This window comes from Mastacembelus armatus, chromosome 23 (genome assembly GCF_900324485.2).
Source record: "Mastacembelus armatus chromosome 23, fMasArm1.2, whole genome shotgun sequence".
Lineage (NCBI taxonomy): Eukaryota > Metazoa > Chordata > Actinopteri > Synbranchiformes > Mastacembelidae > Mastacembelus > Mastacembelus armatus.
The window spans coordinates 14,823,017-14,839,080 of record NC_046655.1 but is presented as its reverse complement, the minus strand read 5'-3'; the positions used below and the strand labels follow the sequence as shown (position 1 = coordinate 14,839,080).

The 16,064-nt window shown below is 42.4% G+C and overlaps 2 protein-coding genes across 4 annotated transcripts; one reads left to right on the top strand and one right to left on the bottom strand.

Moving 5' to 3' along the window:
- Positions 1 to 1,202: 1,202 nt before the first annotated feature.
- On the bottom strand, positions 1,203 to 6,052 carry slc35e3 (solute carrier family 35 member E3). Of its 3 annotated transcripts, XM_026327467.2 has the most exons (8): positions 5,796 to 6,049; positions 4,634 to 5,101; positions 4,385 to 4,495; positions 4,226 to 4,285; positions 3,680 to 3,778; positions 3,450 to 3,532; positions 3,028 to 3,112; positions 1,203 to 2,947 (listed from the first exon to the last, which is right to left on the bottom strand). In XM_026327467.2, exons 2-8 carry the CDS (start codon positions 5,033 to 5,035, stop codon positions 2,846 to 2,848), a joined length of 942 nt encoding a protein of 313 aa, XP_026183252.1. In that variant the 5' UTR covers positions 5,036 to 5,101; positions 5,796 to 6,049; the 3' UTR covers positions 1,203 to 2,845. The 3 variants fall into 3 exon arrangements, with proteins under 3 accessions (XP_026183252.1, XP_026183249.1, XP_026183250.1); XM_026327464.1 differs by having other exon boundaries at positions 3,450 to 3,778; positions 5,796 to 6,052; XM_026327465.1 differs by having other exon boundaries at positions 3,450 to 3,778; positions 4,634 to 5,092; positions 5,796 to 6,052.
- Positions 6,053 to 6,975: 923 nt separating this feature from the next.
- nup107 (nucleoporin 107) lies at positions 6,976 to 15,935 on the top strand. Its single transcript, XM_026327418.1, has 27 exons — positions 6,976 to 7,063; positions 8,144 to 8,226; positions 8,482 to 8,568; positions 8,876 to 8,970; positions 9,255 to 9,390; positions 9,485 to 9,588; positions 9,738 to 9,853; positions 9,936 to 9,984; positions 10,189 to 10,260; positions 10,399 to 10,487; positions 10,578 to 10,653; positions 10,743 to 10,856; positions 11,110 to 11,200; positions 11,358 to 11,437; positions 11,745 to 11,804; positions 12,210 to 12,355; positions 12,561 to 12,609; positions 12,722 to 12,791; positions 12,890 to 13,005; positions 13,141 to 13,330; positions 13,416 to 13,522; positions 13,843 to 13,945; positions 14,209 to 14,366; positions 14,621 to 14,746; positions 15,020 to 15,133; positions 15,374 to 15,541; positions 15,780 to 15,935. Exons 1-27 carry the CDS (start codon positions 7,056 to 7,058, stop codon positions 15,885 to 15,887), a joined length of 2,715 nt encoding a protein of 904 aa, XP_026183203.1. The 5' UTR covers positions 6,976 to 7,055; the 3' UTR covers positions 15,888 to 15,935.
- Positions 15,936 to 16,064: the final 129 nt, after the last annotated feature.

The following is a 16,064-nucleotide window of genomic DNA, read 5'->3' as shown; positions in this document are numbered from 1 at the left end:
TTATAGATGTCAGGACTGTATTTATGGGATCACTGATAACATTAAGAATTTTATTGCAAAACGTTTTGTAGATTGAAACACTAATATTCTATGTAAGAATTAGTTACAGACCAAAAAAAAACAGTTTTTTGCACTGTAAAATAATAAAAATAATATTTCCAGCAGTTTGGTTTGTTATAAATGGCACTTTATGTATAATGTACGTATATGTATAGTGTAGTCTTGTGTTTCTTTTGTACATTAGTAGTCTCATGTTGTTATATGTACCAGCTGGGGTTCTGGGGAACGCTATGTGGCTGGAATGACAATTAAAAAACCTCTGTTGGCAGGTAGATCAATTATTTTTAATAACATTTCTGATAAAGTATTTATATTTTGATCCTGATTTTTCCTTTTCTGGATTAGTAAAGTTTATCTCATCTCATTTACATTTTATTTCACTTAATTTAAATACAATATTTACAAAGTGTCCTGTGTATTAGGAGGGTTGTGCAATTTTAATAACTAAGCTCCAACAATAATCTTATTTATTAAAGTTGTAAATTGAACCAAACAGACCTTCAGTAGAAACATCCATCCATCCATCATCTCTACCCCCTTATTCCTAACCAGGGTCACGGGGATCTGCTGGAGCCTATCCCAGCTCTCCTTGGGTGGAAGGCAGGGGTCCACCCTGGACAGGTTTCAGTAGAAACAGAAGTTTCTTTATGAGGTTGTTTTACAGCAGCTCCCACTTTTTCCCTCTCAGGAGACCACAGATATTTTTAAACACACTATTTCCACTGACTCATTCATGTCCAGCACAGCCACCCTTTGTGTGTGTCTGTGTGTGTGAAGCAAAGGGACTGTAGCTTATTGACACGGTGCAGCTGAAACACACACTAAGGTGGTACTGAAACCTCAGCTCAGCTCAGCGCTGCAGGAAAGCTGAACAGAAGAGCCGTTCACAGGGAAACTGCATTTTAGGTGTGGTTATTAAAATAGTTCACTAACAGCAGATTTACTAACTTGTTACTGTTACACTTTAACTCTATAATCACTCTTTAACTCATAATGGAGCATTTCTAGATTAAGTATTAAGTAAGTGTATTAATATATTTACTTAAGAAAAGGGTTTGAAAGGTTCTTCTAACACTACATGTCTGCATCCATGGAAGCTCTTCTCAATCTGCCAATCAGCAGAGAAACAACATAAACACCTGGACAGTCACTACAGCAGTTTTTATTCAGCAGTCTGAACATGTTCAACACAAGTGGAGTGAAAATAAGACATTTCTGCCCTGGTACATCCAAACCATTAATGGTGAAGCTGCAGCACATCACTTCACTGGTTTCTGTAATGGAAGTAAAGTTTAAAACGTCCTTAGATTTCAAGTCACGTGACTGTTTTGAACTTTGACCTCCACCTCCCTGACCTTTTAGAAAATGAAGATGTGGAATCAAAATTGAGAGTTACCAGTATATTACATGTGTTGCACCACACACCAAATTTGATTTAGCCCCCGTATGTCCCAGTATAACCAGTTCCGTAAAAGAGCAATGGTTTATTGAAACAGGAGTCAATTCACAGATTTGTGTGAACGTTTGTCCTGTTAGCAGCTGAGCGTAAAGGCTCGTTGGCTAACCCGAACCCCCAGTAACTACATGAAATGATGTTAAGTCCTGAAAAGGAAAAAAAGTGGTGGAAGTAAACAATAAAAAGAAAAGTTAGCATAGTAGGTGTTAGCTTGTAGTACCTCCTCCTTGGGTGACCAGGTCTTAATCTCTACACACTGCTGCTCGTTTACTCCTTACGTTTTAAGACACTTATTGTTGTTGGGGGCTGTTGACCTCATATGTGGGGACAGGGTCTTTCTATGTCAGTATTCCGGTCAATTAAAGGTCAGGTTCAGGTTTTTGGTTTACAGTCACTACAAACTCAAACAAGTTTTAAACACAGGCCCTCGTTTGTGTCTGCAGTGTAAACCACTGGACAGTCTGTTTCATGTAGAATGAATGGAGCAGCTGAGCAGATGAATTATAATTAACTGCAAGTTGATAAAATAAATTGGCAATAACATGAATTCCACTGACTCTTTAAAGCAAATATGTTTGCATGCCATGAAAAAAAATCCTTTCTGGATGTGACCCGAGAAAAGGTCTTTCCAGTGTAGAGTTCAGTGCCCAGTGTTGGGTATTTCTCAACACTATCTCTGCTCTGAGCAGAAACAAGCAGAAACACACAAAAGATGATGCACTATGTTGAAACACTTTGTTTTGAGTGACTGCGTTGAGCTGCCATTCCTTTCTATGGTACAACCAGAAGCTACAGTCCTCATTTCCTGATAACCTTACTATTATTATCATATAGGTTTAATGGTACCATCTGCCTCCAGCAGCATATAAAGGTTTGCTGCCTGTTGAAAGTCCACCAACACCGTGACCTCTGTCCATCCTGTAATCGCAGCAACAGTATTTCACTTTCTGTATCTATGTAAAAAATATATAGCTCTGCACAAACAGAGATGGCACTGTCTGTGTTGTTGCCGAGAATAACAGAGATTTTAATTTTTGTACCAGCAGCTTATAAAGTTGGGATGTCCAGTTGCCAGCATGAGAGCTTCAGTTTCCCTTGGAAAGATATGGCTCTTTGTTGAGCAAAGAACCATGGGAAGAGTGTGAAGAGCAATGGAGGTGTTGTTGACGTTATACACATTTAATCCTGTCGGGGAACCACAATGAAATCATTTGTTCTCCTAAAAAAATACTCCGAATATAATAAAAAACTGTAATGAAGTCTCTGACTGGTCATACTGTAGGCAGCCAATAGTAAGAGTCCCTGCAGCTGATTGACAGGTCAGTCAACCTATGGTCTTTGAGTGAGACGGCTCTTCCCCTCCTCCTGTTCCATCAGCTTGAAGTGAGTGTAAGACAGGATACCCGCTAGAGTGCAGAGGATCCCCAACGCCTGAGCACAGGAAAGAGGGTTGGAGCCGGAGCCAGAAGGTTGTTGGTTTTTAATCGTCAGAGCAGCACAGTGAGACTCACCTGGTTGAGTGACAGCGGGTCATGGAAGAGCAGGTATCCTCCAATCAGAGTGATGCAGAATTTAAAATGCCCAAACATGTTGTAGCTGTTTGGAGAGAGAGTCAGGAAACAACAACAAATACAAAACTGGTCTAAACCCATTCAGTCTTATGTATTTGCATCTCAGGTAAACCTGTAATAAAACTTTCAAGAAAACCTGGAACCTTATTAAAAAAGAGACCAAATCTAACTAGAAAAACAAAACCCCCCATATCTCCCCTAGAAACCACCACATGAGAGTCACAGCCCTCCTCAACAAGTTCAGTAACTCCCCCAGTAAGACTATAAATCTGCTCCCACAGCCCTCAGACCCTGCAAAAGACCTTTAAAGCAGCCTTTAGACCCCCAGAGTCCTCTTTGGGCCCCTGTGTAATGGAGGATACGTGACTGCCGACGTGTTTCCAATGATCCAGTAGATGGAAAGGTTGACCAGGAACGCCACCACACCAGAGAACAGCACTGTCACCTGGGAAACGAGACGACAGTATTTACAGTATAAACCTGGAGCCTGTAGATTTAATTTAAATTTAAAATCACAATCCCAAAACCTTCTGGCCCACACGGAATCTGGATCTGCCATACGTGTGTTAAGTGTGTTATGTTTGTGTCTGACCAGTGCAGGCAGAGACCAGGGTCCAAAGATTCCTCCGTCTCCAGTCAGAGGCTCAAACACAGGAACGATACAGAGCAGGAATCCTGATGACAGAGGAGCCTGACACCAAAGTCACTGAGTTAACTTCACAGTCGTAACATCGCATATAAGATCACAACGATATCACACATAATAGGACTTGGTTTGTTTCCATATTGGCAAATTTGCAGCAGTTTGTATTTTTTCCCTGATTTGTCTGAATCCGGTAGTTCCAAGTCCCAAACCAAGTAGAATAAGTCCCAAATCAAGTCTCAGGTCAAAATCAACAAGATCCAAGTCAAGTCCCAAGTCTAGACAAGCCAAAAGTTCCCAAATGAAGGAGAACAGAATATCAAATCAAGTTTGGTGCAAAACCAACCAGATCAGTTCACACATTATGTTTGAGATACAGGAACACAAGTCCTAACACAAGGAGATGCAGTATCAATATTCTAGGGAATGACACTGATATCAATATCAAATTACTGGTACTACTGCTGTGACTATGTCTGTGCTGTAGAGTCATACCTGATAGTAGAGAAGCTGCATGGAGTTCACCTGGAGCTCATGTTGTTTAGCCCCCACCCACTGAGACATAGGACAGAGACAGATGTTCATTTTATCAATCTCCCAAAAAACCACTTCCTGTCTTGGAGCAGTGTCCTTTCACTGAGGATAGTTACTCACCACTTGGTAAAGCGATGTCACCAGAACTCCCAGCGCTGCAAACACCGTCCCCAGCAGGTTGAACCGCACGTCGTAGTACGAGTTCAGGATCACCCCTAATGTTATGGGTACCTGCAGAGACAGACCAGTTTGATTACTGAGCATTAGCTTGTCGAAACAGCATAAACACTCGGCACTCTCCGTCTTTTACCATCTTCACATCTAAATCTGCCCAAATCTGATCCATAACATGGTGCAAGCTTTCTGTACCAGGGTCAGCTTAATCTTGGTGGAGAAGGTCTTCTTGTAGTAGGTGGTCTGGATGAGGATGATGACGGGCGTGGTCATGGCTTTAGCCAGCTGGTACGTCCCTATTGAGTTGTTCTGCAGGGAAAGGTTTGTGAAGGCCACGAAGCCGCAGAAACTCAAAGCCAACCACACAATCCTGCGAACGGGAAGGCTTTTTGGAGAGAACACATCCATCCTCTGGCAGATGTAGAGTCCCAGCCAGGTGACCACAAAGTGAACCAGGGTCAGCGTCATGTTGGGGAAGCCATAGTGTACATAGATCCACTTGTTGATGAAGACAATGCAGATGGAGGACAGCAGGTTGACCAGCAGGCCTGAAACAATGCGCTTGTTGGCCGATAAACTAAACAGCCTGTCGGCCATGGTTCTGGACGTTTCCTGGTTGAGCTGCGTGTATCTTAGCTGAGTGAGCTGTTCACACTGCAAACACTGGAACGTTAAACAGAATCACATTAGTTCTCTAAGGTGATACATCGTACATTGGTATGGTTACAACGGCTCTGTCTTTAAGATACTGCTCAGGAAACACAACTGCTTAGAAACAAACATATCACCAGAGTACTTTCTACAAAGTATTTGGTTTACTACTGCAAAGTTAAAGTACTCACTGTGCAGTTGCAGTTTATTTTTTATTACCATTCAGAGGAAAATACTGCACTTCATACTTTACGTTTACAGCTTTAGTTAACAGGGAAAAAGGGAAGTGAAAAAGTAGAAGAAACTACAGTAACATACAGGTATCTCAAAAGTACTACTAACCTACTAAACTAAACTTACCAATGTGTTTAACTGAGGTAAGAACAATTTTAAATACTGGGACTGCAAATTTACTCTTTTCATAATGAAGTTTGGTCCTGAACTAAAGGAGAGATGGCAGCTTAAATTATGTTTTCATTGTGTTTTAATTGTCTTGAACACAAAGACAGTCCATACCCACACAAGTCTGTCTGTCTGCCTGTCTCTGTCTGTCTGTCTCTCTGTGTCTGTCTGTCTGTCTGTGTGTCTGTGTGTCTGTCTGTCTGTGTGTCTGTCTGTCTGTCTGTCTGTCTGTCTGTGTCTGTCTCTCTGACTGACTGACCGCTCTGTCTGTCTCTCGTCCTGCCACGCAATGAGAAAAGTTTACCTGGACTCTCCATGTTTCCACCAGTCTCCATGTTTCGCTCCGGCCCAACAAACATCCGTGAAATAACGGGCCGTGCGCACGCCTCTGCCCGGCGATCGGAGCTCCAATCCCGGGGTTTGCAGTGATGAACTCCCGCTGCTGCACTGGAGGAATTTCTTCCCGGCTCTCCTGGAGAACAGTCGTGATTTCAGCCGAAAAGCCCCGTGTGATCCTGTTTCCTCCGTGTTTAACGGCGTTAAACGCGTTGACGTCGCGCACAGCGGCTGCTACCGGGCTGGAGGGCAGCGGAGAGCAGAGATCGTCTACTAAACAGAAGCCTCGCTCCACACAGAAAAATCAAATGAATGTAAACTGGTAAATCAGATTGGATCGTTCATAAGCTTTAAAAGTATAACCCAGAAGAGTGAAATAAAAATCTATTCAGTAACAAGGCATTAGTTTTACCACTTACACTGTATCATTATTGGCATTTAAACTGGTAAAAAGTCCTGTAGTCAGTTTTCATCTTTAAAATATAACCCACATGAGTGACAGAAAAAATATATGAGGCATAAATGCAGTCAGTAATTCAGTAACGAATTATTAGCTGAACTTACTTTCTGGCATGAAGAAAACTGAATTTGACTGGTTATACATTTTCAAAGTAGAAAACAAAGATGGTTTATAGTCTACAGCACTGCACAGGAAAGTTACAGCTGAATAAAAGTGATTATTCCCATGTCATTACATCAGTATATCTTTCTAGTTTTCTCATTAATATAATATAATAACTAATATTAATATACTAGGAGAATGGTCAGCAAATATACACATATAGACAGACTCTACATAAATAAATACACTTTAAACTGGATGTGTAATGACACAGTCAATATAACTAAACCAATGCTGGTGCTTTTTGAGTATTAGAGTATTAGTGTAGATCCTGCTGTTATGACAGAGGATTTTCTGGTTATATTTTAATTTTCCTTTATCTTAGGTGCGATTATTTGGTCACAGTTCCTTCAAACAGCCACACGACGTGTTTGTTTCTGCACTTTATGGCGGGTTGTTCCTGTTTAAAGCACCTTTGGGTGCGGAGAAACTGACTGTCCCTTGTGGCGGGCTAACGCTTTTTGGTACTCGCCGTCAATAATGAAGTAGAAGAAGAGCGCAAAAAAAAAAAAAAAAAAAAAAAAAAAACAAGCAGAAGAAGAAGAAGAAGAAGAAGAAGCATCATCTCCTTAAACCTCGTGAAGCGGGAATTGACAGCTCACTACGATGGACTGGTAAAACATATTGACATTTTTAAAACTTTAAGTCAGCGTTTACATCTGTGCGTGTTTAGATCTGTATGGAAACCGCAGCTCTGCTCGTCAGTTTGTTATTTAGCCGGCTAGTCCGCCTCATGTTACTGTACCGTGCTAACTAGCTGGAGCTAATGATGCTAAGACTGCTCATGCTAATCGGCTAATGCTGGTTTGTTTGTGTTGACATATTTATCTCAGGTGGATCAAACTCAGGTGTTCACACCTGGTGCTAATTACTGACAGAACAAAGGTGACATTAAATGCTGTCGCTGCTGAATAAAGTAACGCTACTACCGGACACTGTTTGGTGCTGTTAGCCTTAGCTACCGTCAGCTAATAGACCTGAAAAAGTGGAGTCTCGACCTAAACTCTGAATTATTTGGATCATTTACTGAAATAAAGGTACTAATGCTGCAAGACCTGCGTTCATGAAGTATTATCAAGAAAATGTGCTGGAAGCATAATGCAATAAATTGCTCTGTGAGTGTTATATTACTATTATAGACCAGGTTATTATTATTCATGTGTAAGCGTTTAAAGTATTTTAATAGGAAGATCATTTTCATCATTGCTGATATTTATTTGTAAAAATTCTGAAAATAATTAGACATCAACTTTATCACTTTTACTCACACCCCAAGTCAATCAAACCACCAAGTTCCTATTAAAAATGACTAAATGAAAAAATGTCAGTTTTCACGTTTGTGAAGCTGGAACCCTGAAAAGTTTGGCGTTTTTACTTGAAAATGACATTATTATCAAAATAGATGTTAATTTTCTGACAGTTCGCTTGTCTGTTAAACATTTCACTCAAAATCAGTCTGTAAATAACCAGTAACAAGTTAGTAATGAGTTATTTGAATGTCAGAACTGATAACTGGTTAATGGTTTTAAAGTCAAAAGTTGTAATAGAATGTTTGGTCTCATTTACTTGTGTTTTTTATTTGTTTTTATTTATTTTATAATTAGACTATTTTTTTAAATAAAATACATGAAGCATGACACAGCTTAATGTTCACTTGTTGTCATGTCAACACATGTTTTTGTTTTGCCCTGCAGGGGTCAGAGTGAGCTGCCGTCTCCAGTTGTTCGAGACGATGAGGTGACAGTTGCTGCGCGCAGGAGGAGGAAGAAGGTGGCCTGTATCCTCCCACTCAGAGACTGTGTGTGTGTGTAACTGTGTGAGAGGTGTACTTGTAATCAAATAGCTGTCATTGTGATGTTTGTGGTTTCAGCTTTTTTGACAGGGAAAAAGTCTGAGAGGGTTATGACAAGCAGCAAAGATCCCCCAACCAAGAATTAAATCATGGAATTTACACTTATGGGTTTTACTTTATTGCTTGTCTTCATGTCAGAGCTGTCACTGTTGTAGTTGTTTTCCTGACTGTTGGTCTCAGTCCCATCGCCTGGCAGCCCTGTCGTTTCCACGGTAACACCAGCCCGCTCCCTGAGGAACACTCCTGCTTCACTGTTCAGACAGGCTGGTAGGACCGACACACACTCAGTCAGTCAGTTAGACCCACTCACCAACCAAATCCTCAGTACAGAAACAGTTGAGATGTTTTTTGGACAATAATGACAACAATATTAAATTATTAGGTGAAGTATATTATTAGGAGCAGAGTTGTTTTTATTCTTTTAGTCTAGTTTTACTACAGGAACACCCAGATCACATTCACACAGTTACACCTTCACACCTGGAAGCTGCCCAGTACAGAAACTCCATTCTCTAACCTTTTAGCCATCACTGTTTACGATTTCCTACTCTCACTTCATCTCTCTCTTTCTCAGTAACTCCCAGGGTCCCAGATGTTTCCTCCATTTTGCCTCCAGGAGGCAGAACGCCCCGTTACACACACACACCCAGAAATGTCATCAGCAGTCTGGTGAGAATCAAGTGCACACATAACCCGGTTATCATTGAAGAACATTTTCTTAAACCTGTGTTATGATTTTTAAAGACAAATTTAAATAGACCACCGACCATTTCATATGACTTGAGAAATAACAGAAAATATATTATAATAAATATATTGTATAATAAATCACTTCTGTGCACATCTTAAAAACAAAGACCTACCTTTACACAACAACAAGTCCTGTTGTGTTACATGAGAAATCCCTGATTAACTTAAATCCTGTATTTACTCTAAGATGTGTCTGTGTCTAGAATTTGGATGATAGTGAATGGACCACCAGCATATATACTTCCCCTGTTATGGGATTGGAGAACACCAGCTTCTTCACAAATGACATCACCAACCTTAGCTCAGCCTTACTAAAAGAAGATGACCCAGGAGAAGCTGGTGAGCAAAGCAAACATACCAAAGCCCACTCTGTCACTCAGCAGTGTTAGCTTATAGCACTTCTGTTAACGCTGTATTTTTTTTATCCTCCCAGCGGCTGCCAGTCTTTTCCCAGACTTTCTTGCGTCCTTCCTGAAACACTCTTCCTCTGCGGTGTTTGATCTGCTGGAGGACTACCAGGCACTCTGCCAGGATAAGGTAGGTTTTTCATGTGTGCTTGGGTGCTGAAACCTTTATCAGAACTAGTCTGATTTTAGGGAGCTTTTGTGTGGGACAACACACCAGAGCTCTTTAGGGAGTGCTGCTTGAGATTTGTTACTTACCTTCTCATCATGACCATATCTCAGGTGGATGTGCTGCAGTCTGTGGTTCTCAGAGCGGGTCAGAACAGTAAAACAGCAGGAGTCCGCTGGCTGCTGCAGCAGGAGAACTGCTCCTGGAGACTCATCACCTCACTCTACAGGTACTGTCCAGCTCAGCCTCTACCTGTCTGTCTGACTGGCTGTTTGCTTGTCTCTGATTGATCACCTGTTTTGTTTCTGCAGAGATCGGGTCCAGTTGGCACTGGAAGATGACATCATGATAGACATAGCTGTGAGTGACACCTGTTGAATTACAGCTCGTCTCTAATCGTGGCTACACACTGCCACTAATGAATTACTGCTGGTCCCAGTTCCAGTACAAACACTCTTTAACACCCACATCAGCCCTCAGCCTTGATGAAAACACAGGACAAGAGCATGAATTAGACACTTCAGGGTGCTGTGAAGATTTAACTGTTGGTGCCTGTGTGTGCAGGTTCCCAGTGAGAGTGAGAAGGTTGTGGTGGAGCAGCTTTTTCAGCGAGATGCTGTCATACGACAGAGTCAGGTAGCAAACATACACATGTACATTGTCTTTGTGGATTTTTGCCATTTCCATTCAGGTTTATGTGCAAATTAAACGTGCAGAAATAAAAACCAGTAGATGGAAATGCTGGGGGTTCATTACCTGGACACTGTGTTGCAGCTGGTTGTTGATTGGCTGGAGAGCATTGCCAAGGATCAGATTGGAGACTTTTCTGATAATATAGAATACTACGCCAAAAACGTCTGCTGGTGAGTTCCCATCTGTCTGTGTTGAAGTATGAAGTCTACAGCAGTGTGTGTTAAGGTCACCGGTGAGTTGCTGTGTTCTGTGCGTGTCAGGGAGAACACCCTCCACGCACTGAAGCTGAGGAGGAAGAGCGGCACTGGCTTCACTGTTCCTCTGGTCACTGAGCTGGTGAGGCCTGTTAGGGCGAGTACAAGCTCATCCTTATTCCTGGTGTTTCAAAATACAATACAAATGTGTGTGTGTGTGTGTGTGTGTAGGACCCAGACGCACCTCTCCGACAGCAGCGCCCCCTGGCGGATCTGGACAGAGAAGATGATGCCCGACTGATGAAGAATCTGTTCACCCTGATCAGAGCGGGGATGACTGAGGAGGTGGATCTGGACTGTATTTAAAGAGATAGTATAGCCAAATGAGTAACAACTGAATATTGTAGAACTCTGTAGTTCAGAAATGTTTTATAATTTGGGTTAACTGACCCTTCAGGTAAAGGCTGCATCGGCTGCTGAAACGATATGATGCAGTGTACAGACATGATGAAGGTGGAGGGGTCAAAATATGGGCTTATGGAGTGTGTGTGTGTTGGGACTATGGGAAATGTCTCATCTCCTGCCTGGTTGTGTGTAGGCTCAGAGGCTGTGTAAACGCTGTGGTCAGGCCTGGAGAGCTGCAACTCTGGAAGGTTGGAAACTCTACCATGACCCCAACCTGACCTCAGGTAACCAATGAGCCCAGTAAACAGAGTATGCAGAGTAAAACTGTTTTCCTCCCTCACCTGATGATATATGTTGCTCAGATACCAAAATAAACCACACAGGTTTATTTGTTGTTTCTTAGCTGTCGCTCAGGGGGATATCTTTCTGTTCTCTCTGCAGGAAGCATTGAGCTGCAGCCTGTCGAAGGAAACCCACAGAGAGGAATCTGGAAGGCCTGCTGCTGGAGGATGGCTGAGGAGGTACAACACCATGCAGTACATACAGCTGTACAGTGTAGAGTCCACAAACAAAACGCTGAGATGACAGACTTATCGAGGCTCCGTTCTCATATCCTGTAACCACTTAATAAACTTTATCATATCAAAGATTCACTTTTTTGATGGGGGTAAAGCCAGTAAAATATTGGTCTTAAGCTGGTGTCCAGTTGTATATTTAGTGATCTGTATGTTTATTTGTCCCTGTTGGCCCCTACAAACATGTCTGCATGAAAGTCCCAGTGTGTTTTCTGAAAAGGCAAAAACAAATGAACCTGATGTGTGTTTTTAGGAGCAGTTGAACAGATATGAGAGAGCGATCTACGCCAGCCTGAGTGGAAATCTCAAACCGGTAACATGACCTGATCTTGTTTTTGTGTGTGCACCAGGTTTGTCTATCTGCGTTTAAAATAAATATAGTCTCCCTGGCAGCACCCTGAGGGCTCATTGATTCTTAGATTTTATTTGTACAAAAATAAAAGTGTGAAAATGACATTTTACATCCACACATGCACTTTGGTGCCCAGAGGCTGTGGATTCTGGTGGGTTTTTTTAGACTAGCGTTACCACGAGGCTGCAATTTTAGTTTTGAGTGAAATGTCTTAACTATTTGATGAATTGCTTTGAAATGTGTTATACACATTGATGACACCCTTTGGGTGAATTGTCATCACTTTTTAAAAACTATTTTGTGAAGTGTTGTGGTTTATGACCAAATATACAGTATTACCAGCATGTGTGTGTCTGTGTGTGTCAGCTCCTAGCAGTGTGTGAGTCATGGGAGGACTGTGTGTGGGCGTACTTCAGAGTGATGGTCGACTCGCTGGTTGAAAAAGATCTGATGTCATCGGGCATGGCCCACCAGGAGGTGGAGACACTGTCGCGAGAATACCTGGAGGCCAAGTACGAGACACACACACACACACACACAAAAACAAAAACGATGTCAGTTTGAATAGAAGATGGAAAAATAAAACACACAAAGCACTGCTGCTGCCTCCCTGCTGTTCTCTTGATGAGAAAAGGGTTATTTGAAATTATTACATCCTTTCGGCTCAGCTGAAGCCTCTAAAGGTGAGATAAAATATTTCATTTTCTCTCTCCTCAGTTGGACCATGGAAAAGGTGTTTGAGGAGCTTCAAGCCTCAGAATCAAAGGTGAAACTCACACTAAATTAATATGATTGGATGTCGAAATCACATGACTTGAACTGAGCATAAAACCAGCTTCTTTCCCTGGGTGTGTGTGTGTACGCATATGTGTACGCAGAGAGTGTTGGAGGAGACTAAAGAGCATTACCACGTCATCCAGAAGTTTGTCATCCTCGGGGACCTGGATGGTAAGACCGCCTCACCTTGGACCTATAAGAGGATTTAAATGAGTTTTTCTACACCGCACACTTTCGCCCTTAGTTACAGACTGATTTCTCCCTTTCAGGTCTTATGGAGGAGTTTTCTGATTGGCTGACAGCTTCTAAGCCCCTCCCCTCTCACCTGCTGCGTTTCATGACTCACCTTCTGCTGTTTTTCCGCTCCTTGGGTTTGGCTCTGAAGGTACAATAGACAAAATTTTAAAAATGTAAGGCCATTTGATGTAGTTTGCCTTGTTGTCCACCAGAGGGCACCCTTAAAACAAACCTGACCTGCTGACTGTCCTAATGGCACTTCGGACCTCTCTCTCTCTCTAAGGAGGAGGTGTGTGTGGATGTGCTGAAGGCGTACATCTCCTTTTTGATTCGGGATCAGCAGACCGACCTTGTGGCGAGCTACGTGGGCCAGCTGCCAGCTGAGATCGCCACCGCTCAATACGGTGCTTTCCTGGAGACCGTCACACAGCCTGAGCTCCGCCCCCAATGCCTGCGGCTCGCCACTGATGCTGGTGAGACAGAAACACTGAAATATGCACATTTAGGGGAGTGAGGCAGCAGACTTCACTGAGAGAAGGTTTGCGTGTATTTCTGTAGGTCTGGATGTTGCTGCGATAACCAAGCTGGTGGTGGAAACTGTGAGAGAGAGAGACGACGCCGAGTTCACACATCACAACCAGACGCTGGAGACGGGAACTACGAAGGTACAGAGGAAAAAATCTGTGTTCATTCTGTCCACCAAAACTCTTCGTTTAGTACAGGTGACGATTCATAAAACAAGTCGTAGGTTTTGTTACGTCAACAGCATTGATGTGACCAGTATTCAGTTGCCTGTTTAGTTCTACTGAAATTACATTAAGTTAAAGGAAAGATAAGACACACACATTACAGGAAGTCAAGATTAATTAGGACGCAAAAATCAAACGACTAAAATCTGAGATTAATAAATATTTTGTCAAAAGACAATATATTTGTAGTACTACTGAGTACTGGGTGGAGTTACTGTGATGCTGTGCTTTGACAGGACGACCAGAGGAAGATCGATGTGATTGATTGGCTGCTGTTTGACCCCGCCCATCGAGCTGAGGCCCTAAAGCAGTCCAATGCCATCATGAGGAAGTTTTTAGGTACCGTTCTGTCTGCCTTTTAGCCAGTGACCAGGAGACTTGGTGGACCAGCAAGGCCAGGGCCATGTGACTGACAGGTGCTCTTTAGTTAGCACCGTATTGCTAATGCTAGCTGCTACAAGTCTTTGGCCTAAGATTAAACGACAGCCATGAAAATTGTCTGTCTCCATTGGTCACATGATCCCTACCTTGCAGGTCGTAACAGTCGATTCTCCCCTTCAGGACCACGATGCATTTCTTCTGACTGCTACTCTGTCTCTCAGCTCTGCAGAAGCACGATGCAGCCAAGGCCGTGTTCTCCAAAGTTCCTGAGGATTCAATGAAGGAGATCTGCTCCCAGTGGGCGGGGATCGGTCAGACCACCTTACCTGCTGAGGACGATAACGCCATCAGAGAACACCTGTGTATCAGAGCCTACCTGGTCTGTCACCAGTATAGCTATTACTGTAGTTAGTAATATAGTAATAATAAAAACAACATATTTGACATTAGTCACTATATTATTGCTTTAGTAGTATTAATGTACTTGTATGAATAATGCTTTTTTTTTTTTGCCCAGAACAGGAATTGAATCACCCCTGACCCAAACCTGCCCTACTTCAGTGCACTGGACAAAGGGGCTAATACTGATTGTCTGTTATGTTTACACATTTTTTTTTCTGACACGTCTCACAGGAAGCTCATGAGGCCTTCACTGACTGGTTCAGCCACAGCAGTTCTGCCCCCCAGAAGCCGATACCTGCCCCTGAAGCCAAATTCACAGAGAGAGTAGCCAATGAGATGAGAGAAAAGGAGTACCAGGTACATGTACACAGAGTTCCTGTTTTTCCTTATCTCTAGATAACATTACATTACAACCAGTGCATTTTCATCTATATACCTGCTCAAGGATTAGGAGGAAAGTTATTCAGGGTCTGTGTTCAGTTACAGTTTGTGGAAGAAATACTAAGATCCTTTGGTAAAGGTTTAAGAGTTTGCAAATGTTACATGCCATTCACTTTGGTGAGTACCATTGGACCTCACATCTGTTCATGTAAACTGATTTGTTTCTCAGTCCTGTGTCTTGTGTTTTAGGCCTCCCTGTCTGCCTGGTCCTGCCGCCTGGATGTTCTGACCGAAGATGTAAAAGAGAGAATTTACAACGTGCTGCTGTTTGTAGATGGAGGCTGGATGGTCGACAACAGAGAGGTTAATATTTACAGCTGGACACATGAAACATGCATTTAGACGGTTTCCAGCACAAGAACTTTCCAGATGAACCTATTCCAAAATATAGAAAGAGTGGAGATGCTTCCTCTGCTTTCAGCTCTAATCTAATAATGTGGGAGCTGATAAGACATTTTAGTAGTAATTTAGTAAATGCTTTTTCTCTAATCAACTTATGTGAATCATTAATTGCTAAATGGTCTGTTAAATGGTTGTTTGCAGGATTCAGAGCAGGAAACAGAGCGCAGCCACCAGATGGCAGCACTGCGCTCTCTGTGTCTGCCTCGCCTCAGCTTCCTGCTGCTCAGTGTGCTGCAGAGCTCCTCCAGACACCAGGAGGCGCTGCGACTCGCTGACATCATCTCGTCTGACCAGCACCGTCTCTACCAGGTGAGCGAAGCCTTTTGAAGACGATGAACACAGAACGTTACTGGCTGCATGAAGCTGGTAAAGTGGTGACAGAGTTTCATTTAAGAGCATTTCTTAGTTGAACGGTGTCATTTTACAAATTATCTTGAGCTTTGTGAAGTTATATTGGCAGATAATTTTACAGTCATAGCCGTGCGTTTCACCACCTTCAGAGACATCAGAACCTCTTTTACATACCTTCCTCTTTCCACATATTCAGGTTTTCTCTAAAGAGGAGCTGAGGAGATTTCTTCAGAAGCTGAGGGAGTCGTCACTTTCTCTGTTGGACCATGGATTCGACCCTCTGGGCTATGAGCTGCAGCCATAATCACTAAGAAAAACTATTTTCACTGTTTGACTCTTTACTTTTTTTTTTATGAATGTTTGTTTTTGCAAAATAAAAGCTTGTGTTTTCTGTAGTGGATTAGTGTAAACTTAATTTGAAAGCCTCCTGATAATATGGTAAAGCCCCACTGCAAGGGGATAAATGTCATCAGGATTTTGT

What these genes read in the sequence shown, in the direction of transcription:
- slc35e3 (XM_026327464.1), bottom strand. Translation starts at nt 5,035, where the DNA reads ATGGCCGACAGGCTGTTTAGTTTATCGGCCAACAAGCGCATTGTTTCA. An exon ending in TGCAGCTTCTCTACTATCAG is followed by an intron (nt 3,779 to 4,225) that starts GTATGACTCTAC and finishes CTTTGGTGTCAG; the next exon opens with GCTCCTCTGTCATCAGGATT. An exon ending in GGAAACACGTCGGCAGTCAC is followed by an intron (nt 3,113 to 3,449) that starts GTATCCTCCATT and finishes CTCTCCAAACAG; the next exon opens with CTACAACATGTTTGGGCATT.
- nup107 (XM_026327418.1), top strand. An exon ending in TGACCCCAACCTGACCTCAG is followed by an intron (nt 11,201 to 11,357) that starts GTAACCAATGAG and finishes TTCTCTCTGCAG; the next exon opens with GAAGCATTGAGCTGCAGCCT. An exon ending in GCGGCTCGCCACTGATGCTG is followed by an intron (nt 13,331 to 13,415) that starts GTGAGACAGAAA and finishes GTATTTCTGTAG; the next exon opens with GTCTGGATGTTGCTGCGATA.